Source organism: Prinia subflava, chromosome 6 (genome assembly GCF_021018805.1).
Source record: "Prinia subflava isolate CZ2003 ecotype Zambia chromosome 6, Cam_Psub_1.2, whole genome shotgun sequence".
NCBI lineage: Eukaryota > Metazoa > Chordata > Aves > Passeriformes > Cisticolidae > Prinia > Prinia subflava.
Window position 1 is genome coordinate 23,326,169 of NC_086252.1, and position 22,440 is coordinate 23,348,608.

General features: G+C 59.3%; 1 protein-coding gene across 2 annotated transcripts in view; it reads right to left on the reverse strand.

The window, feature by feature from the left end:
* Positions 1-22,440, reverse strand: part of ASIC4 (acid sensing ion channel subunit family member 4) — a 63,560-nt gene that overhangs the window by 10,959 nt on the left and 30,161 nt on the right. Inside the window, exon 1 of one of the 2 annotated variants that reach the window (XM_063400691.1) lies at positions 16,624-18,228. The exons of the other annotated variant lie outside the window; for it this stretch is intronic. Within the exon in view, the coding sequence (XP_063256761.1) occupies positions 16,624-17,199 (576 nt within the window). The 5' untranslated portion in view covers positions 17,200-18,228. Of the gene's footprint in view, positions 1-16,623; positions 18,229-22,440 lie in introns of those variants that run through there. 2 annotated transcript variants of the gene reach the window in all.

Sequence of the window (22,440 nt, forward strand, 5' to 3'; positions counted from 1 at the left end):
ACACGCATGACAGCCTATGGTAGCAGAGAAAGTGCCATCACATAGTTGGGCTTTCTACTCCTGCTGCTCCTGGGGAGAATCTGTCCCAGAATCTCACTCATTTCCAAACTAAATTTATTCATGGCCAGTTTTTACCATTTGTTGTCATGCCAGCATTGTCCCTTAGCTTAAATAGCTCTCTTTCCTCCCTTGTGTTTACTCCCTTGATGTATTTATAAACAGCAATCCTATCCCCTCGCAGCCTCCAGCCTGCCAGCCTTCACGTGCCAATTGCTTCTGGTTTTCTCTCCCGATTCAGCCTCTGCCTGCCTGTGCAGCCCAGCTGCCCAGCACAGCGTCAGTCCTGCTCCTCAGCCCTGGCTGCCCAGTGCTCTCACAGCTCTCCTCTCATTCCACAGCAGCTGTGGGGCAGCATCCCAAGCCAGTCAGGACTGCTGCCCCAGCCAGTCTAACCTGCTCCCTGCAGATCTCCCAGCAGCTTGTGCTTCCATACAGTTTGTTTTCATTTTCAAGCATCCACAAAAAGTGACACCTAGGCAGGTGAAGGAGCCAACACCAAGGGAACTAAGTGCAGAAGATGAAGTGCCAGTGGCAAAGGCATGCTGCAGTGCAGGGCAGGGATGTAAGGGAGAGCGTGGGCAGGAGTAGTGAGATGAGGGGGCAGGGGTTGAGGAAGTCCACTTCATACTGTTGGCAACTGGGAAACCCCTCTGAGTTGCTAAGCATGCTGCCTACCTACCCTAGTCTCTCCCTTAGTACGAGTGGGGTGCTGGAGCTGCAGAAGGTTTCTGCCCCATGTTTCTGCCTTCTGCTTCAGGAGGTGCTCAGGATCCCCACAGGAAAGATTCCATCAAAGCTGCACCCCCAAAAATGCCAGAACGAGTTTGTCGAGCTGCTAACACACTCCCTAGCTTGGGTTTGGACTGTGCAGAGCAGCAATCCTGCCGTCACTCTGTGCACCCTCCAGCGCTCTCCAGCCGGCTTCCCACCTTCAGACACCCCCGCGCCGGGCACGCCGCTCCCGGGCACACAGCACTGCACTACGGATAAGCACTGGGATGGGCTGCAGCTCAGCCTCGCTGCTGCAAACCCAACAAAACACTCATATACACAGAGAGCAATAATGACGGGTTTGGGTGGCAGGCTCCCCTTGGCAGTTGGAGAAGATCCAGCACCATGCATGGTACTGTGCAGACACAGCTGGCCCGTGCCACTTGTCCTCAGGACCAGAGAAGGATCCCCAGCCCTGTGGTTTCACAGAGATGTAGCACTAAGCCCACACATCTTGCAGGCTGGAGGAAGCAGGGAACATCAAGGATACCCGAAAGTGGGGTATGCGGTGTCCCCGAGCTCCTCTGTGGGGCTTAGGCAGCCTCTGTTATTTGACTGTTGTCACCTCGCAGGAGCCCCAGTACATCAGTGCCTATGCCTGGTACTGGTTGGGCGCTGGTGGCTTTTGGCTGCAGATCCTGGGCATCCCCGGTCCCGTCTCACTCTCCTTGGCATGCGGCGCCCTGCGGGGATGTGTTCCCGCATCCCCCCTTGGCTCCGCGGGCAGCGCATCCCCCGGGGACCGCTTCTCTTTGAAAGGAACCGTACAGGGAGCTCTGCCGCCCGTCCCCAAAGGGTTAACAAGCAATTTCCTTTGCTGACAGCTCGGAGACCGTTCTCTATCGACTGCGGGAGAATAAGAGGGGAGAAGCAGGGAGATAAAAAGGCAGCAGAGCTGGCACCGCCTGCTTAATCCCAGCGTTTAATCTGCTGGGGCAGCGCAGGCAGCCTTATCTCGCCGTCCTTCTGCTGCTCCATCTCATTACTGCTCCCACGGCTGCCGGGAGATGGGGGAGCTGAGCCGAGGAGCGGGGCCCGGGGCAGGGATGCCGCCTGCCGCCCCGCTCAGCAGCCTCCGCTCCGCAGCCTCCGCTCCTGGCACCACCGCACCCCTCGCTGCCCGGCCGGAGCGGGGGGTGGCACACGCGGGGATGGGCACACAGGCTGCACCCACCAAGCATGCTGGCTCGTGCTAGGCGCTGTCACACGGCCTCGGGGACACACTGCCAGGGTCACACACTCAGACACACGTTTACCCATCACTGAGCTCCGGTGGTCCAGCTTGCACGATGCCCAAGCCCCCATGGGCTAATGAAGGATGCAGGGCTCAATGGGACAGAGCATGTGGAACACAGTAGGGTCAGGACAGCAGGCAGGGCAATGCCTCCTTCTTCTGTATGTGCCCTTCCCTCCATCCTCACCTATCCGGGTATTCCCCTGCCAAGTCCCAGACCAGGCTCGCTCTTCCCAGCAGGCACACCATGGCCATTGCCCCTGGGACACACCGGCCTGGACCTGGCAGCTCCTGCAGCCTTAGGGCAGGGTTAGGCAGGAGGGGAGGGGGTCCCTCCAGCCGTGGCATTTATCTGTAAATCCACAGCACTGACACGGTGAAGATGAAGCCTCGGCTCTTGCCGGATTGTCACGGGGGTTATCCTCCCGCCTATGGATGGGTTTGCACTGATAAGATTTATTGTCACCCTGGCTGAGGTACCAGCACCTCACTGCCTGCTGCTCTTGCAAGGCTATGCTGCCTGCCGGGGGGTGTTGTGAGGGGCATGAGCAGCACCTCAGTGAGCAGTCAACAGAAGAGTGGGTCCCCAGACAAAAGGGCAGGCAGGCATGACCCTCTGCTCCCCGCCACCGGGGCTGATGGTTTCCCTGCCCACCTGTTGCAGGGTGCCTCACACTCTCTCTGACCACTGCAGCAGGGTGTGGGGGGATTCTGGTCCCTGAGCCGGACCATGCTGAGCAGAGCACACATCTGTGCTGCCACAGATTTGCTGACAGTGCTGGCATTGCAGCTCCTGTCACAGCTCGGCAGCTTTGCGGCGCTCCTGCATAGTGTGGGGAGAGTGGGACTCGTGGGGCTGCTGGGTCAGCCGTGTGTGGAGCCACCACAGGCAATATGGCCTGGGTGGGGAGCAAACTGCATCCCGCAGCCTGAACTCAGTACCATGCAGAGGCTGGCAGGGTGGCTATGGGATGCAGGGCTTTGTGCACCCCCGTGCTTCAGGGTGACATGGGATGAGCAGGGATACCCTCAAAAGGGAAACTTGGCTCCAAAATACTCTGCCGTGCCATGATCCCTCACCTGCTCTCTGCTTCCTGCCCCCATGCCACACTGCCCACCACTGATTTCACTGGGACCAGCAGGGATTGCCCTAAGCCGCTGGGTGCAAGCAGGCAGGGGCTGAACCCGGCTAAATCCCTGAACAGCGGGAGGGGTAGCTGCCTGCCAGCATCCTCCACGTCTCCAAAGTCACCACATAAGCCCTGTACAGCTTTCCCACCACCCTGCCTCATCCAAACTCTCACCTCTTCTCTTTCTTCTCCCCTCCAGCCGCTGACCCCCGACACTGCTGTAGGCTCCATTCCCTCTGACAACACGAATTTGACTCCAGTGTGTCAGAACTGAAGGAAACAACATGCAAGCAAACAGCCTGAGCCTGGATGCACCCTCCTCCCCAGGGCCAACTCAGGGGAGCTGGGGGACAGGCCAGTCGGGATGATGGTGTAACTCGACAGCACATAGGGAGTCCTAGTGAAGTGGGGTGATCACAGCTCAGTGGGAAAGGGCTCATTAATAGCTGAGCCCTTTTAGCAGAGATTAGGGAGCTGCACGGCTTTGATCTTTGATTGCCAATTTGCATCTTGGAGACGCTGGGACCTCATCCAGCCTCAGCGCAACCCTTTGTGGTTATCTCGTGGCTAATGGATTTGTTCTTAATGCTGGAGCGTGCAGGCTAAAGGCTGATTAAACCCTCTCCGCGGCGCTAAATCAATGGAACAAACATGATAGGGGTTGGCTTTCCCCAGCCTGGGTGCTCCCGGGCAGAGGGGCTGATCAAGAGACACCCCATGCCCCGGCACTGACGGGGCTCCCTCCTTGGGGCTGCCGGGAAGGGGAAGAGATGTGGGCACTGGCAGGCAGGGACAATTCTCAGCCCATATCCTTCTACCCCTATATCCCCATTATCTGCTCTCCGTGTAGGTGATGGCTGGCTGTCTCAGGACTCCCAAGGCATGTGCTTCTCCTGTGTGTTTGGGCCACATTGCCCATGTGCTGGTCCTTGGCACCTGCAGGAGTTCCTCAGTTGTCCTCTTCAGCTCCTCCCAGCTCCCATGGCTTGCTGTGGGACCAGGGACATGTCCTGGCAGGAATGGGGTAAGGCAACCTGCCCCTGCAGCTGGAGACCTCCTTCTCCCCTCCTCATACCCCTTTGCCTCCTATACAAAGGGGAGCAACACTGGCAGCTCCCACCTCTCTCTTCAGACCATTTCCCCTTTCCTCTGCTTGGATCCAGTGCCTCATTCCCAGGACTGTTTGCTGCTCCCAGCATTCCATAGATTATGTGCTGTGAGCAGGTGCATCTGCACACACTTTCCATCATGCCTGAGGTGTTCATTGCACAGCCAGCTTCAGGAAAATACAATTCCCATTGTGTCTGCAGGCAGCATGAACAGAGGGGTCAATATGCACCCTGCCCACTCATGCCCCAGGAACAGCTGGTCCTTCATCTGAACTGCTGCCTGGGCTGTGGGCCTGGGGATGGGAGCTGAGCACCTGAGACAGGCAGGATGAAAGTTTTGGGGAGTAGGCCTAGGAGCTGTGGGGAAAAGGAGTGAAGATGAGGGTTGTGTGGCTGCAAGCTGGGAGGAGACTGAGAGCATTTTGCAACTTTTTCTTTTTGCAGGGCTCGTGGCATTGGCCCGGCTGCTGCCAGGTCAAAGCTACCTGCAGGTGACAGAAGCCCTGATCAGGGACCTTGTTCCAGAGCCCTCCTCCTGTGCTGGAGGATGACACCTGCAACACAGGTAAGCTCAGCACAGCACCCTGCTGGGAACCAGCCTGTGTGGAAAAGGTGCTGGAATCGGCCCCATGGTCCCCAGACTGTGCCCATGCCAGGCTCAATCCTGGTCAGCAGCTGCCTCAGAAGCAGCTGGGCTGCTGCACGGCACGGGGCTGCTGGGATCACACACTGAGATTCCCATCGGCACACGTCACTATTGAAACATCTCCTCTTTGCCAATATTTGCCAAGCACGAGAGATAAAGTGGCTACAAATCATGACTGCCGACATTTCAATCCACTGAGGCTAGCAGTAGAGGGGCAGCCAGGCAGCTCCCAGGGGTGGGGGGTCCTGCCAGCTCAGCTCCCGAAGCCCCCATGCAGCAGTGCAAGGAGAGCCAGGATCCCTCCACACTGCTGCGCAGCACCTCTGGAGCCTGGGATGGATGCTGCTGCCATGGGCACTACTGCCTCTGCCCCTCTGCCCTGGGCATCAGCACAGCCCCCTCTCCTGCCAGAACCCCCACCCCTGCACCACAACAGCCATCTCCACCAGGTCAGCATCTCCCTGAAACCCTCGATGTAGTGCCAATCCCCTGGCTCCAGCACGGTGCCATCCACTCCAGATCATCCCAGTCACACTGCCCAGCCCTGACTGCACCACACATCCCTTTCTCCCCCTTGCTCCAGGCTGCCTGTGCAGTCTCTGCAGTGGTCCATAAGAGGATGAGGCAGGACACAATGCTGAGATACCGCTCCTGGAGGAGAAGCCCAGAGCATTATCAGCACAGGGAGTTAATTAAGGTCATGTCAGGCGATAAGGAAACAGGATGTCAGAGCAGCAGCAGCAGCACAGGGGGTTCAGGGCATGAAAAACTCCCTCTGAAAAGCAGCTCCACTGAGATGTGATCAGCTAGGTGCTCAGGGATAGAGCAGCTGTCATGGCCACACAGGCAGGGCTCCATGTATGGCACTGTACATGATGTACCATGTTCACTACAGGATAGAATGGGATGGGGTGAAATGGGATGGGGATGAGGATGGGATGGAATGGGATGGGATGGGATGGGATGGGATGGGATGGGCAGAAGGCCTGGTGATACACTATTACCTGGGTCGGGAGAGCCTGCTGAACAGTCCTTGGTATTTCCTCCTGTCCTCATGAAGAAACAATGCATCTTGGTGTGACCAGTGTCATGCCAGCAGGGCAGGAATTACTGTGAACCCCTGCTCATAATTAGCATATGTAATTGCAGACACTCTCTGATTAGCAGGAAGTCAGAGCTGGGTATGCCAGACTGCTTGACAGTGCTTGCATTGCTCCTGCCTCAGACAGTTCACCTCCCTGCTCAGTGATGACTTCACCCCTGAGCCAGGCAGTGCCATAGGGCTGGGAGAGCCAGGCCAACCTGGCATGGCACACCACAGTCACAGCAGGGTGGTGGGAGCAGGCTGTGGGCAGGGGCACAGGCATAGGGGATGCACAGCCAGTGCAAATCCATCTTTCCTGCACGGACTGCAGCATGACCTGGTGCCCTGCCTTGCTGGGCAAGAGCTGAGATGATGGGACATAATTAATACTTGCATCAGTCTCAGCTGGATTTGCATAGTGCCCTCAGCCCGGTGCTGCTCGGGAAGGCGGGCTGCTCCAAACCTTTCCCAGGAGCAGCAGCACCAGACGCTGGGCTGGCCCTGCCTCCTCTGCAGGGTCACAGCCCCAGCACGGCTCCTGACTTGCCCCCACATGCACCCAGCGCTCCTTGCCCCACCGCAGTGGGGACACCTGCAGGCCGCTGCCCTGCCCTGCTCCAGCCACTGGAGCATTGAAGACAGATGGAGATGCTTCTCTCTGCTGTGGGCTCTCCCTCACTCATTGCACTGTGAAGAAATTGTGGAGACGGCAGCTTGGGAGTGAAGGACACAGCAAGTTTTGGAGGGCAAAGGGATAAGGCTGAGCTGCAAACACCCCCAGGCAGCTGGGAGGCATGGCAGTGCCCACCTCTGCATGCCCACATGGAGTTCAATGTCCATGAGAGTAAGGCAGCATCTACAGACAGTGCCTCTTTCCTGCAACGCTCCGTTCCCTCCTGCCCCTGTCCTGCTCCCATGGCCCAAGTAAATTCCTCCTTCCCATCAGTGAAGGGGTCTGGGAGGAAGAAGAGCCAGGAGAGAAAAGAACCTGGGGTGGTGGTAGAAACACCAGGATGCAGGCAGGAACCACGGCACTCACCTTGCTGCCATGTGGGTGCACATGCAGGTGGTCGAGGGAAGGATGCGCAGGTGTCATTGACCCCAAAGATGACAGGCTGGTGACATATCCTCATGCAGCCAAGCGCAGTGCCTCTCCACAGCTGCTGACACCACTGACAGCTGCTCCCAGCCCCGTGACACCGCAGGGACCGCCATACTCCAGGCACAGCCAGACTATCAATGGATACAGGGGGAGACATGGGCACATCTCCAGCCCCTGGCCCTGCTCATAAGCTCTCTGTAGCCACTGCCACCGATGTGTTTCACCCCTGCCTGACAGAGGACCCACAGCATCTGCAGAACCTGCATTACCTGTAGTGCCTGCTGCACCTGCTATCCAGCCCACCATGGACATGGGGGACATGACCACTGATTGTGACTGTGACCAGAGTGGGGGGGCCACCACCTGATTGCAGCTGCCCAGATGAGTGCATCCAGCTCAATCAGAGCTGCACAGCCCTCCTGCATGCTGGGCACTGGGAATTAAACTGCTAATGAGCTGCTGGCTGGAGGGCCGGCAGTTAGTGATTAATCAGAGGCTCTACTCTGACAAGGCTGTGCCTCCTTTCCCTTCCTGCCCTGCACATCCCCGACCTGGCTGCCAGCAGAGACCAGTATGTCCCCCAGCCCCTGCTTCCCACCTGCCCAGCCACTGTGGGCAGGGGACAGCCTGGCTCAGCTCTCCAACACAAAGAGGGGTCCCCAACCCCCATTCCACTGGGACACTGTCCACAGGTCCTTCCAGCCACTGGCTTTCCTGTCCCCCAGCTCTTCCTGCACTCACCTTCCCCAAGCTGCCATCAGGTGAGAACCTTTTGTTCTGCTGGAAGAAAACCTGTTGAGCCCAGCTGAGCTCAGCTGCTGCTCATCATGTGCAGAGTGTGCTCAGGCTTCTGTCTGAGAACCCAGAGGTGGGCCAAGTGATCTGGAGGGCCTCTGCAGGGGGGCTTCAAGAGGGAGGCAGGGGAGGAGCAGCCATGGAGCCAGTGACAGATCTCCTGGGCACAGAGCAGGCACATGCAGGAGCCCTGAGTCCCAGTGCATCAGAGTGCAGGTCCAGCCCCCTGACCCAAGCCCAGCAGCACAGTGCCATTTGCAACCCTCACCTCCTGCCTGCTACTGGCACAGTGGTGGCATGGTGTGTGATGGGGCTGGCAGAATCCTGCCTGTGCCTGGCACAGCACACTGGGGCATGAGGGAAGGCTTTGCAGTATGAGCAGGGGATAGCCATCCATAGAACAGTGCAGGGAGCTGCAGGGAAGCTACGTGACCTTGAGCCTGACTGCTCTCTGCTGGGACCTTTCATGGCAGAGTCAGGACAGGGCAGGATGTGGCAGAGGTGTCAGCACCCTTCTGTCCTCACACCCTCCCTTGGCTGCATTTCGGGGCAGCGCCTGGGAGAAAAGGCCAACGACTGGCAAGGAGCAGGTTAGAGATGCATGTTTTCCCCTATTGCACAATTAATCATGAGAAGTTTTTCCTCCTTTCGTGCATGAAACAGAATTTGGCAGGGCACTCTGACCACAGGGACTGGCTGCATGCTCTCCAGTAAAAACCCATCCACATCTGGCTAAGAAATAACCTCAGAGCATCCCTCTGTGTGCAGGTGGAGAGAGACAATGCTGGGCAAGGCAGGAAAATCCAGCAGGATTTGGTCCACAGCCCCTCATGTAGTAAGCATCATCAGCTCCTGGTGTTTGTCCCCCCTCTGCATCTCCCAGCACACACATGGCCATGTTGAGCTGTTGGTGCCTTTATCCCTGCTTGCAGGCCCTGTTATTCCAGTCGTGGACATAAAAATGCCTAGGCAGGGACATCCACCCTGTGGCAACCTCCCCTGTCTGGGCTCTCATCCCACCCTGTCTGCCTCCCCCTGCCCCCTCCATCCGCTAGCCAGGCTGGAGCCTCAGCCCATCCTTTCCCAGAGGGAAAGCAAGCTGAAGCCTCCCCAACAGCGTTCCAGTTATTTGTTATTGGAAAAAGGGGGAAATACGTTTTTCGACAATTATTGTTTTTTCCACCTGACTGGCTGCAAACTTGTTAATTTTTTTCTTTAATGTGTGAACAGTGTCGACGGCAGCTGCATGTCAAATGACTCTGCGCCCTATCTGCGGGTCCCTGGCTGGCTTTCAGCACTCGCACCGCAAACATTGCCTTCTATAAATAAAGGCCTATATCTCATCAATGGCAGAACAGCAGAGCTTTATATAGTCGTCTTACATAAAACCGTCTCTCTTTATGGGCTTCAAACCATTTGCGTCACTTAGTGCAGCTCCGTAAACCTCCTTCTCCAGACACTCCCTTGTGGAGGGAGACCCAGCACGGCTGCCCCGTGCCCCAGTGGGGAGCTGGGATCCCCGCTCTGCCTGGGGCTGTCCCCTAGTGCCTCCACAGGGCCAGGTGGCAGCTGTGTCCTTGTTCCTCTGCCCCACAACCTTGGCATACGCCTCCCTCAGCCCGCCCAGCCTTGGCACCGAGTGCCACGATGGCAGCCGGCACCGCCAGGCACTCCAGAGCTTGGGGATGGCTGGCCAAGGGCCAACATCACTCACCCTGCCCTTGTGACCCTGTCCCTGACACCTGTCCTGCAGCAGCACTGTCATGGATGCTGGGAGATGCTGCTGTGTCCTCCGTCACTTGGGAATCAGGGACCCGAGGGCGCAGGGTGACCGAGGACATGGTGCCAGGCTGGGGGGACAGGCCAGCTCGCAGCAGCTCTAACTCTGACATGCAGAGAACACAAGGCTGGCCGGTGGCTCTCCATCCCACTGCCCAGTGAACTCTGGAGCGGAGGATTACGGGCGCTGCCCCCATGGCCACAGGTCCCAGCCGCAGGCTCCTGCAGTCCCCAGGGCCCCTGGCTCCATATGGCAGAGCCTTCCTTCCAGCTCGCCGCAGGCGCCCGCCTGCACGCAGTGATGGGTCGGGGGGCGGGGGGGGAGGGTGGGGGAAAGGGGGGCAGGGACGTGTAGACTTCCACTGGGGCTGCAGCAATGCCGGCCTGCAGGAGGCAGCCCACACCCCTTCTGGGACTGCAGGAGCTGGGGGGTGCGGGAGGGGAGGGACAGAGCTGCAGAGAACGTGGTGGCAAGCCTTCTTTTACCTCCATGACATCCCAGCTGACGACCCCAGGTGGCTGGAGCGAGAAGGAGACAGGGATCTAACAGCGTCATGGCACTGGAACCTGTGGTGCACTCTGACCCATGGCTGTCCCTGGTGCTGTCCATGGGACCCCCGCCACAGCTGGCACTGGCATAAATGACAGGGCCACAGCAATGCCCTTCAGCACTGGGGTCACATGGCATCCAACCATGCCGCTGGCACAGGGCACCTGCACCCCAGCCAGGCCTGCCCCATGCCCAGCCAGCCATGCGGCACCCGATGAACCCCTCTGCCCCATCTGTCACCCTGCACCCTGTCAGCCCCACTGCCCTGTGTTCCCATAGCCTCATGGTCTCACAGCCCTGTGGCCCCGGGCACCAGCAAGCACCAGCTCCTGGACCACCCCCCCTGCATATCTTGTCCCCGTCATTCCTCTCACGGCCACCCGAGGTGCCCAGCCTCCTCTGGAGTCAGCAGTGCTGGAGGGGCACTGCCCCACAGCCACCCCACGGGTGCCCTGGCCCCAGTGGGCAGCAGCAACCCCCTCCACTCACCCTGGCACGTGGGCCCAGCCTTATGGCACGTCCCACATCCCTGGGGAGACACACCAGGCGCGGGCGTCCTGGCCGCTGGCTCCCCCCGTATCGGAGACAGGCTTATTAAGTGTGTGATATTAAATTACCCAGATAAGAGCATAAGAGCTTTTAAAGTCAATTCATTAAATATAATTATGAAGAGAGCTTTTTTATGCTCACGGTGATCCGATCTCAATCAGGGAGACGGTGGGAAAGCCGTCGGCTCCTCCAGCATCTCTGCTCCCCCGCTGCGTTGCCTCCGCACCCCCCTGCTCCCCTGCCTCGCCCCCTCCTGCAGGGAGCTGGCACCCACTACCACGGCCCTTGGTGCCCACCCCACTGCCCTGGCACCCTCTCCACAGTGTTCCTGCTGGTGTTAATGCCACCCCACTTGGATGGAGCTGGCATGGGGGTCCACTCAGCAAAGGGGTTGGGGAGGGGGAGGCAATGACTGTGAGATGGTAGGGGCAGTGGCATTGGGGTGGAGGGCAGCAGGGTATGCAGATGCTCAAGGGCAAGAGGCAGGGGCTCTGGGAGCTCAGTATAGGTTCTTCCCAGCCATGAATCCTCTTGTTCCCATGATCCAGCCCCCTCGCTGTCCCCTGCAGACCAGCCTCCTCAAAGACCTAATGATGCACCTCCGATCCCCAGGCAGGAGGGGTGCATGCTTCTCTCCCATCCTACATTCATTAAAGGCACTGTGTGGCCAATTAAATCCAGCCAGCCAGGTGGCACCTGCCCTGACCTCTGGCTGAGCCCCTCATGTGCAGCGCAGGTTGGCTACATGCCAGGCTTATGCACCAGGCACCCCTCTTGCTCCATGCACCCCCAGCCTCATCCCAGGGTGCAGCTGCACAGGAGGCTGCACCCAAATTTATTGGGGGAATCCGTAAGGAAGCAGTGGTCACAAAGGCACCTCACGACCCTCACATCAAGAATGTCTCCCCAGCCACCTGAAAGAGAGTGAGATTGCCAAGACACCCGCTTGTCCCCTTGTCACCCTGCCCCACTGTCACGAGGGACTTTGCAGTGATACCCCTAGGTGCAGCAAACCCCTTATTCTCCCACCAGAGTGTCCCAAAATCCCATTATCCCCAAATACACATACTTGCTGCCAGAGCCTGAGCACCTGGGACAAGGAGTAGCAGCATGGCTGGCAGGGAGCAAGGTGGGCTCCAGACTGGGGTCCCTGCAGAAGGCTTCGGTGGGGGCTGGTGGGAGCAGCTACCCGCTGCTGGGAGCTGCTGGACTGACATTTATTTTTAGACGTGAATTGTATAAATTAGCATTTCTCAGCGGATTAAGCAGCAGGAATTGTGTAAAATTAAATGGCAATGAATTGCATTAAAGTCCCCCGTTTTCTGGCACAAACAGCGCCTCGAGCCGTGCCCAGGCGGCTCATGTGTAACAGCGCCGGAGATGCCGCTGCCGCTGCTCCGGACAGGAGCATGGCCAACCTGCGACATGCTTGCACTCCCCGGGACATAGGCCTGGAAATGCACAAGCACAGTGGCCAGACTGTGAGGATGGAGGGTTTTAGACGGGCTGTGAGCCCCTGGGTGGCTGGCTCAAGTGCTGGGCTGTGACTGCAGGATGTGGATGCAGTGAGTGGGGTGCCGTGACCCAGATGGGCACAGATGGGCTCAGCTGAGCAGCTCACAGGCATGGGATCAGTGAGGGATGCTCCAGCCTCTCCGGGGCACTGACACCACCAGCCCCAGCCCAGCCAGTCCTGCCAGGCATGGCAGGACACCCATCACAGTCACAGCCGTGCCACCCTCCAAAGGAGAAGATGCTGTGCTGGGACCTGTATAGCCCAAGAGCCCCAGGCAGGTTCTGCAGTATCTGGAGCCCACTGAGCAGCCAGGGGGGCCCCAGCCCTGCACAGGAATACAGCGAAAATGGAGTGGTTGAATGCCAGGGGCTGAGCAGGCACCAGGCAAGGTAGGGCAGGTGAAAAACAATCAGTCCATCTCTTTTACCCAGTAAAAATAGGCTGAAAATGTGACATTTATTAAGTACGATTCTGGTGGAAAGGTCAGAGAGTCCCCATGTCAAGAACAGTGGTAGAGACTCGCTGGGAGGAGGCAGAGGCGACAGCCTGCTGCCCCCACCCACCCCCTGAACCAGGATCTCTTGTGTGCATGTGGAATGCAGCTGAGGATGTTTCCCATCTCAGCATAGGGGTTCCCCCTCTGGGATCTGCATGGGGTGCTGGGGAGACCCCTCACACTGCTCACATCCCGGGCAGGCAGGAGGCCTAGCATGGAGAGCTGGGGCCAGTGCCAACTCCGAGAGGCACTGCCAGCTCTCAGCAACCTCCCTGCTCCCCCCCAGCTTCCAGCCCCGGCACAACTGGCTTCAGCAGCCACACATCACAAACAAAAGGCTTTTGACAAAGAATGAGGTTTTGAGAAAGGCACTGGGATCCTGCCCGGCTGTGAGCGGAGGCTCCTGCTGCAGCCACTGCCGGCAAACAGGCGGGATGCTGCTGCCAACCGAGGAGGCCCCCTCCATACACTTCCTCCCACAGCCCCCAAACTCCTGCACACCCCATCTGTCTGTACCCCCATCTCCAAAGCACTGTCGGGAAGGCTCCCTCTTCCCTCAGTGCCACTTGACATGGCCAGAACTGGCCTCGGGTTGTGGCTGTACCAGGGTGCCGGGCAGGGAGCTTGGGGTGAGTGCAAATCACCCGCGGCGGCTCAGCCCCAGCCCCGTGGGGACACTTCCCGATCTCCTGCTTAATGGCATGTAAAGAGTGCCATTGATTTCCTGCACCGGCACCCTCAGCTCTGCAGCTGCACTCCAGCCAGGAGTGCTCTGTGCCCGGCACCCCCACCAAGACATCCACAGGACCGTGTGCCACGGGCACTGGGCAGTCCCCCGGGCACAGCAGGGACTGGGGGGCTGCGGAGCACGGCGCAGCTCAGTGGGGTCAGCAGAGGCTCTGCCAGGGCTCCAGCACAGCCCTCTAGCAGTCGGCACAGGGGGCACATTTGTCAGCGGGGCTGCAGGGAGCCTCGCTGCGGCTCAGGGTTGTCCCTGCCGCTGGGGAGATTTACAGCCCAGCCGGGCTTTATTACATGGAAGATGCTTACGCTGGGGATTTTTTTTTCCCGATAGTTTCTTAATTTGCTGTCCCATAAAGAATGTGGATTTGTGACGTTGAATAGGGGAAGATCATTTACCACTCGCAGCTCTTACTTAAAGGATCCGCACGAGTTATTTATTGCGTGAGCACGGGCTGCAAGCAGCAGCGCGAGGGGACATGCTCCAGCCCTGGCGCTGCTCCTGGTCCTGGACAGGCAGCCCCACAGTTTGGCCAGTCTCGTGCTGAAAAACGTCCAGCCTCTGGACAAAGTCCACCTCGTGCCCAGAGGGAAGGAAAGACTCCAGAACTCCTGCAAGCATGGCTGCAGGGAAAGCTCCTTCCCTTCTCCAGTATCGCTGGGGGACAGCCTCTGCTACAGAGGCTGCTTGCTGTGAGCTGGGTGCCCTGGGACCCCCAAGCCGTCTGCCCTGCTGAGATGTGCTGCAGCCTGGGAGACCTCCATCACTGCTAGGACATGCTGTCACTCACAGACTCGCACACAGCAGAGTGAGTACAAAAGCTTTCTGAACATGAAGGCTCACATGGGGACCCAGAAATGGGACAAAGCTTGGAGCTCCCCGCCACATGAGCAGCCTGGGTGCCCCTTCACTGAGGGGACCTCAGCTACGAGGCACAGGAGTGCCCAAGCCCACACAGCACAGCTGGGACTCAACCTGCCTGCCAAGAAGCCTGTGCTGTGTTTCAGTTATTCCCAGGAGGCACAAGGGACCGATTTGGCTCATGGAGTAGAAGGCTCCAGCTGCAAATGGTGTGATGCCTTGACAGGTCCCACAGCTGCCTGGCAAGGCTTTGGGACATGTTATGTGGCAGAGAGGTATATCACATCTTCAGCCATCCCTCCTCACACCCATCTCTGCAGCCTCTCCAGCCCCAGGTTCACGCCTTTGCTCCAGGTGAGTGAGAGGTGACAGTTAACCCCTTTTTGCTGACAGCCACTGACGCTTCAAAGGCCAGAAATGTTGAGCTGTGGACAGGATGGGTGGGGGCTTTAGGAGCCCCATAGTCCCCTTCTTTGGCCATGAGCCCACAGGTCAGCTGTGCTCATTCTCATGCCTAAAACTTGCTCCAGTGCAGGGTGCCGGCACACCAGAGCCCGGCTGCCTGGGCATCCCCAGGGCATACTCTGAAGCAGATGAGGTAGGCAGGCCAGCTGGTCCTGCCTGGCCACACTCTGAGAAACTGGGTTCCAGTGACTGGTGGTCACCCTTCACTGCCACGCAGCACAGCGTATGCCACACACTCTGTCCATGCTGTGGGAAGCCTGTACTGCCCCATCCACCTGAGCTGTGCCTGCCAACATCACACCATCAGTGTGGCTCAAATCCCATTGCCATGCTGTGCCACTGCCCAGCACAAGGCTGGCCTCGCTGCCTCCCCCACAAACCAAAGCTGTGCAGGATCCTCCAGGAGGATCCCAGGGCTGGAGTCAGCATGGGCAAGCCACGTGCAGGACTGTCCAGCACCAGAGCTTCCTGCTCCAAACCCTGCTGAACCACACTGCTCCCCACCAAACTCAGGCAGCTGGTGTAGAGCAGGCACAGAGCCCAGCAAATTCCCAGGAGGAGCGGGGCAACCCGCCCGCTGTCCCCTGCTCCTTCCCCCTCCACTGCAGTGCCCCATGCCACCACCACCCCCCCCCCCCGCACAAGGATTCCCCCCCCCTCCACCCCCCAAATGTCTCTTTCCCAGGGACAGCATCACTCTGCACATTGAGCAGGCATTGTACCAATGGGCACGAAGTGAAACGGAATATGCTGCATCAGCCATTTCCAGCCCCACGGAGCCTCCTCTCTTCCCCAGTATCCTGCACAGCCCGTGGCTGTGCACCCCACTCCCCGGCATGGAGCGGGGTCCGGCTGGCAGCACAGCTCCTGAGAACGCGGGAGCCAGCTGAGCAGTAGCCCCTGGCAGCCACAGGAGAGAGGCGGCTCATTTCCAGAGTCATTAAGGTCTGAAAAGGGTCCCATCAGGTATTCCGCCCGTTCAGCACATTTATTTTCCCAAACCACAGTGGGGATTTGTGATTCCAGGCTCAATATTGGTGAGAGCTGCACACTGGCGGCGGTCGGCCAGGGGCTCTCTGCCTGGGCAGACTGGGCGCTGCTTGGAAGAGGCCGTGCTGCCAGTCCCGGGCAGTGAGTGGGCAGCCCCGGGCAGCCCCCGCTCGCCTGGCTGTAGCCGTGCTCCGGAGCGGAGCGGGTCGGCATTTGTGCTCGGCATGTGCACACGTGCGTGTGCAATGCCGGCAGTCTCCACATTTACACACATCCCAGTGCTAATCCCGCAAGTGCAGGGAGGTTCTCCTACGTGCAAAGGGGTCTCTGCCTGCCCCCCTGCTCCAGCCCCTCTTGCTGAGTAAAGCACCCTGCGTCAGGGTACTTTGATCTGGGGCAAGAGCAGGCTGGAGCAGGACTCTGTGCCATAGCTTTGCCCCTGGCCGTTGCACACCCACCCTGGGGACTGCTGAACCCTGCTGCTCACCCACCGCGGCTCCTGCCCATGAGCCCCTCAGGCACAGACCTGCCGACAGTCCTGTGGTGCAGAGCCCTGCTGAGAGCTCCCACGGAGGATCCTCTCCCTCTCTCCATGTGAAACTTGGAGGGAAACTCAAACAGACAGAGATGCAAACTTCAGCAGCCGGAGTGAGCCAGGGAGCCCTGCTCCGGTGCGACAGGGATGGGTAGGTGCCCCCGTGCCGGTAGGGGCCCCTAGGGAAGATGAGCCAGGTGTGCACTCACCACAGTGAAATCACGGGATGAGCAGTTCTCGCCGCTGAAGTTGCAGCTCTTGAGCATGTCATCAAGCTGGTGGCCGGTGCGGTTGACAATGTCAGCCATGTCAGGGTCAGGGTAGAGCAGGTCCGTGGCCTTGTGACCATCCCGGTCCTTGGGGGGCAACCCGGTCATGTTGGCTAAGTGGAAGATGTCGGCGTCGGTGAGTGCCGAGTGGCGGTAGCGGTTGATGTTGCAGATGGTGATGGCGGGGAAGACCATCTCTCGGATGGCCTCCTCGTCCAGGGCCATGACGTGGGGGTGCTCCAGGTAGAGCAGCGCTGACTTGGCCGCCTGGTAGAGGAAGAAGGCGAGCGAGGCCAGGAAGGCAAATGCCCAGAGGGTCTGGCGCACGCCCAGCCGTCCCGACCGGCAGATGTGTCCCAAGCCGTGCAGCGTGCTGGTGCTGGCAAAGGTGGCCAGGTCCCGGGTGCGGGGCCGGGCAGGCTCCTCGATCAGGCTCTCCTTGTCCCCTTCTTCTTTCTCCTTCTGCTTCTCATCCTCTTCAGCAAATTTGATTTTACACACGATCTCAATCGGCATCTGCCCCGTACAGCTGGTGTGCCCAGCCAGCGAGCTGCCCCCTGGCACAGGCACCGGCCGAGAGCCCCGCCAGGCGCTGGGAGGGGGTTCGGGTCCCCCCCAAGCCCCAGCACGGCACCGGGAGGGCCGAGCCGTCTCGGGAGGGAAGCACAGCCCCTCTCAGCAGCTCCGAGCCGCCGCTTCCCTCTTGTCTCACTAGTCGATCGTCTCCTTGTGCCTTCGCTTATCAGCACAAATACAGCTGTCAAAAACCCCTCTCTCTCCTCTCCCTCGCTCTGTCTCTCTGCCTCTCTCCTTCGCTCCTCTCTGGTTAAGACCCCAGCAGATACAGGCAGCATTTAGGCATCATGTGCTAATAAAATCCAGGGAATACTTAATAATTCAAGACATGTCAACATTATTTCATCGTCAAATAAAGAGCAAGCGTCAGAGAAAAGAGGCAGTGTGAAGGGCCCGGCGCCTCCGGGGCAGGAAGCCACGCTGCGCCCGCTCCCCAGCTCCGGCCCCGAAGTGCTGCCGGAGCCACTTGTTTGAATGGCTCGGGGGCTGCCGGAGCCGAGCCGTGCCGAGCGGAACCGAGCCGTGCCGCGCCGTGCGATGCCGAGTCGTTCGTGCCGCGCCGCGCCGTGCGATGCCGAGCCGTGCCGAGCCGTGCCGTGGCGGGCGGGGCACGAAGCCTGTCCCCCACGGTCGCCGCTGCCGCCGCGCTCTCCGCCTGGCCCCGCCGTGCCCCGCCGGCCCGTGCGCCCCGGGGCAGAGCGCGGCGCGGCTCGGCGGGGGCGGGCAGCCTGCGGGCAGCTCGCCCGGCGGCCCCCTCCTGCTCGCCCGCCTGCGGACTCCTCCTGCCTCGGCGGCTCCCTGGCCGTTAACCGCCTCCCTGCCGCGGCCCGCCGCGACCCACGGCGGCCAGCGCCGAGTCACGGTCCCGGCCCCGGCTGCCCCGGCGGGATCCGGCCGGCGAGACGCCGCCGGAGCGGGGCCGAACACGGGGTGCCCGGGGTGCACTTCCCCGTGCCTCCCCCCGCCCCCGCCGTGCTCCTCGGTGCCCCGGAGCCAGGAGGGCGGCAGTATCGCCTCCCGCGCCCCGTGTCCGCCGCCCCCCTCTCCACTGCGCTCGCTGTGCACCCGGGATGGGCTCCTCCGGCTTCATTTCTGCCCCCCTTCCCTCCCTCCCTCGCTGCTCCTCATTGTTCCACGGCAGCGCACAAGAAGTGGGGGGCACCACAGGCAGTGACTAACTCTGCTAGAAAGGCTGAGCCGGGGTAGCCCTCACCCTGTCCTGCCCTGCCGAGCCCTTGCTCCTCTCGGGGTCTGCTACCTCCGGGGCACACTACCGTCGACTCTGCGCACAGCCCCAAGCAGCACCCAGCCCCCGTGGCAGCACTGCCCTGCAGGCAGAGTGACAAGCAGGGTGTCCTCCTGCCCCGTCCTCCCCGCGGCAGTGGGGCTCTGCTTGCGTGGCTCAGTCATGAGGTGATGGCTTCAACCTTGAGGCACCAACCACATGACACCTGGGTCTGTCTGTTCCCAAGGCACAACACCTCTGCCAGCAAGTTTTCATCTCTCTCAGCTTCTTGCCTTGGTGTCACCAGTTGGTGATGGAGGGTTTGCACAGCTAAAAAGGCTGAACCAACCCACTTACTCACAAGTCAAGTAACCCTCTGTGACACTGTGGCACAGCGGCGAGGGAAACACCAGCTCCCTGTCCCCAGAACAAGCCCAGCACTGGGTACCCCCCCCAGCAGACATGGCTCTGCTGAGAAGGTGCGTGCCTGGCAGGGATTCCAGGGTCTCCGGAGGACAAGTGATGAGACAGACGCCCATGAGCGCGACAAGAGGCCTCGCCTCTCCTCGGGGACTGCGCCGCGGGTCAGCATGACCTTCACTGTGCTGCCAATGCCAACAGCAAAGCTTTCCCCAGTCGTCCGGCAAGCGCACATGCATCTTCAATCTTCCCATCGATCTGTGCATGGCACACATGTTCCTGCCTCTGTGTGGGTCAATACAGCATGATAGGCTGCCTCCGGCAAGGAGCACGCACAGCCCCAGCAGCCTGTTTCTCCCTGCCCAAGGGATGCAGCATTCACATGCCAGCCCTGCACCTCCAGCTCAGAAAGACACGGTAGGAGTAGGCTGGGCAGGTGACCCAAGTGCTGCTGCCACCACAAGTGCCCCAGACACACAGCCACCAGATCCCAGTTGCTTCCACAGGGACCCTTGGCCCTCTGGCAGATGCTTGGCCCAGCAAGCACCATGGGCAGGAAGGACCATGATCCTGTGGCAAGGAGTTTCCATGGAACCAGGCATTGGCCAACCCTGGGTCTCTGGTCTGCAGAGCTGGATGAGTAGTCCCTGCCTGCACCTCTCAGGTGCTGTGGTGGCAAGGGACATGAAGGCATGGAGGGTCTGCCAGGCAGGTCACCCCTTAAGCACAGACCCTGAGGTACAGGGCAAACTGAGCTCTGTGAGTGCAGGACCAGCTGGAGCCCTGTGTCCTGTGTGCTGGACAGTCATGGCATGGGAACAGGACTGTCCCTTGGCTCCCCACAGGACCCTGTCCCCCATACCAAGGGGATCACATACACCTGCTTTCTCTGGCTGTCTTCAGCTCCATTATCAACTACCACGTGGTCTGGGGACACGTCTCAGCACCATCCCCACAGCATGACCCCCTCCTGTGTGGCCAAAGGGGCAAGTCCTCTCCCATCTCCTTTCCTGGCTCTCCTCTCCTGTTGCACTCTGCTCCTGCCTGTCCACCCAGCAAGGGCAGATGGGTGTTGGGGACTCATCCCCTTGCAGGATTACCCAAGGCTAGAGTGCAGCCAGGATGGGTTGGGATCAAGCTGTGCCCAAGTGAGTGGCACCCACAGCACAAGCCCCATCCCCAGCTGCAGCTGCAGCCTTTTACAAGCCATGGAGAAGGGAGGACTATGGCTTCACAGCCAGGGAGCTCTGGAGGACCCAGCATGCTGGGAGAGACAGTGGAATGGAGGTGCAGGGAGTGGAGAAGCAGCACAACTTGGGAAGATGGGCAGCAGGGCTTAGGGACTGCTCTCTACTCAGACCAGGAAAGGCAGAGAACAAAGCATGAGCTAGGAATGGCTGGTGCTGCCCCTTTGCCAGCATGTCTGCAGATCCTCAACGTTCCACACCAGAGCATCTCACCTGCAACTGAGTGCCTGCACATGGGGGCATGAGGCCACACAGAGGGCCTCTGTGGCGTGTAGTAGGGCTCATCTGCCCCTTCAGCTGGCCACATGCAGCTACAGAGTCTGCCCCTTGATGGTCCCTCATCCAGTCCCTGGATATGACGCTAACAGTCAGGAGAAGCACAATGCCCTGGGCTCCTGGGCTGACTTCACTAGCCAGCATGCAAGCAAGCCAACAGGGTGGGAGAGCCAGCCAAGGGCTTGCCAGCAGATTGGGAAAGTGGAGTCTCTCCTGCTTACCCCTGAGCCCCCCAGCCAGGGGAATGCTGATCATCAGGGACTTGGCACAGGGCCCATGTGCTACACTCAGATGATGGGGGAGGCTGCGGGTGCCAGGGAAGACAGGACTGGAATTCGAAATGATGTTGACAAATCGGAGAAATGGCCTGAAAACAATCAGATTCAATTCAAAAGGACAAGAGCTGGGCTGGGGCAGGAAGCAAATCTGCCCAGCAAGCAGAGGGCGAGCGGCTGGAGGGCAGGGCTGCCAAGTGGGCAGGAGGGCAGGACAGAGCCTGGCTCAGCAGTGGGCAGCAACATCAGCTTGTCCGTGTTTAACACCAAACCCCAGGACAATCCCAGGTGGATAAACAAGGCATGCAGAGGGTGTAACCCTCAGGCAGGACATGTTCCGCAGGTGCAGTTATCTTTGTGAGCAGGAGCTGTGTTTCCAGATGCCCAGAAGCCAGGCAGATACGTGGAAAAGCAGCTGGGAGTTAGAAGAAAATAAGAGAAACTTCATTCATTTGGGATATGGAATCTATCAGTTTAATATGGGATGTCTGGCAGCCCTGCAACTGCACTGAACTCAGTGAAAAGGACAACATTGCTCAGGGCTGCGTAAGAAGGACAGTCATTCGTGAGGCATCTGAAGTGTTTGCTGGCAGCAAGAACTTGCTGGAGCCCTGTGTCTGGTCCGGGACTCATATCAAGAAAAATCCAAACTAACTGTAATGAGTATAGAGGATGGCAGTAACACAGAGCAGTGATGGAGACCGGCTGGAGACACTGGAGGTTTGAGTGAGAGCAGAGGAGGTTAAGAGGCTGCATCCATGAACAAAATAACTGAGCACAGAGGGAGAGAGCTTTCTACAACATCCAGGCTCTGACACACCCACAGAACGCAGCAGGAGATAGGAGAAGTCTACACATGGCAGAAGCCTCACAGTCTGGAGGGATGCTTGGTGAAAACTGACCCTGCTGTGGTGCCCTCCAGTACCCACATGATGATTCATCCCCTCCAAGACATAGGCACTGGCTGTTTCTATTCCTAGCCCAGTCCAGATCAGGGTTTGGTTGTGATTTTCCTTTCTTGACACCCAGCCAATGGATTGACTCTTTTCCATACCAAGATCCAAACTCCCACTGCACTCCCGCACTGGTGCTGTTCCACTGCAGTGAGCTCCCCCTTCCAGCCAGCCTGCGGGGCTGCAGCTCCTCAGGAGGGATGCAGAGGATCAGCCCAGGGGACCAACAGTGGCATGGCAGGGACAGCCCAGAAGGGTGGGGGACATTGGTGGCTGGACAGTCTGTAACTGGGTGGTCAGCAGGCAGCTGTCCAATGGGAGACCCCCATCATGGAGCTCCAACCTGATACTCTGCTAGGCCAGACTGGCCAGGGTACGGATCCAGCTCTCTCAGTGCTTCTACTGCCAGCCCAAGCCCGTGAGCTGGCTGCTACGTCTTCCTCGCCAGCTCCTCACACTCCAGAGCTGGCGCTGGCCACGGCCCCATGCCCAGAGGGAAGTGGATCTGGGGCAATCATTACTTTTGATCTAATTGAAGGGAACGTGACTGCGCAGCCCAGCTGGCCGCAGCACTCAGCTCTGCCTCATTCAAGTTGTATCCTCTGAGACCCCTGCAAACACGTTGGCTTAACAAGAACAGCCTCCTTCCATGGCCTCCCCGGCATGCTGCCGGCGCCTGCCCAGCAGGTCAGGCTCCACAGCAAGGATGGCAAGTGCCTCGGTTGTGGGGAGATGTGGGATGACAAGATGTCCACTCCAATTACAGGAGAGCAGGACTGGCGACA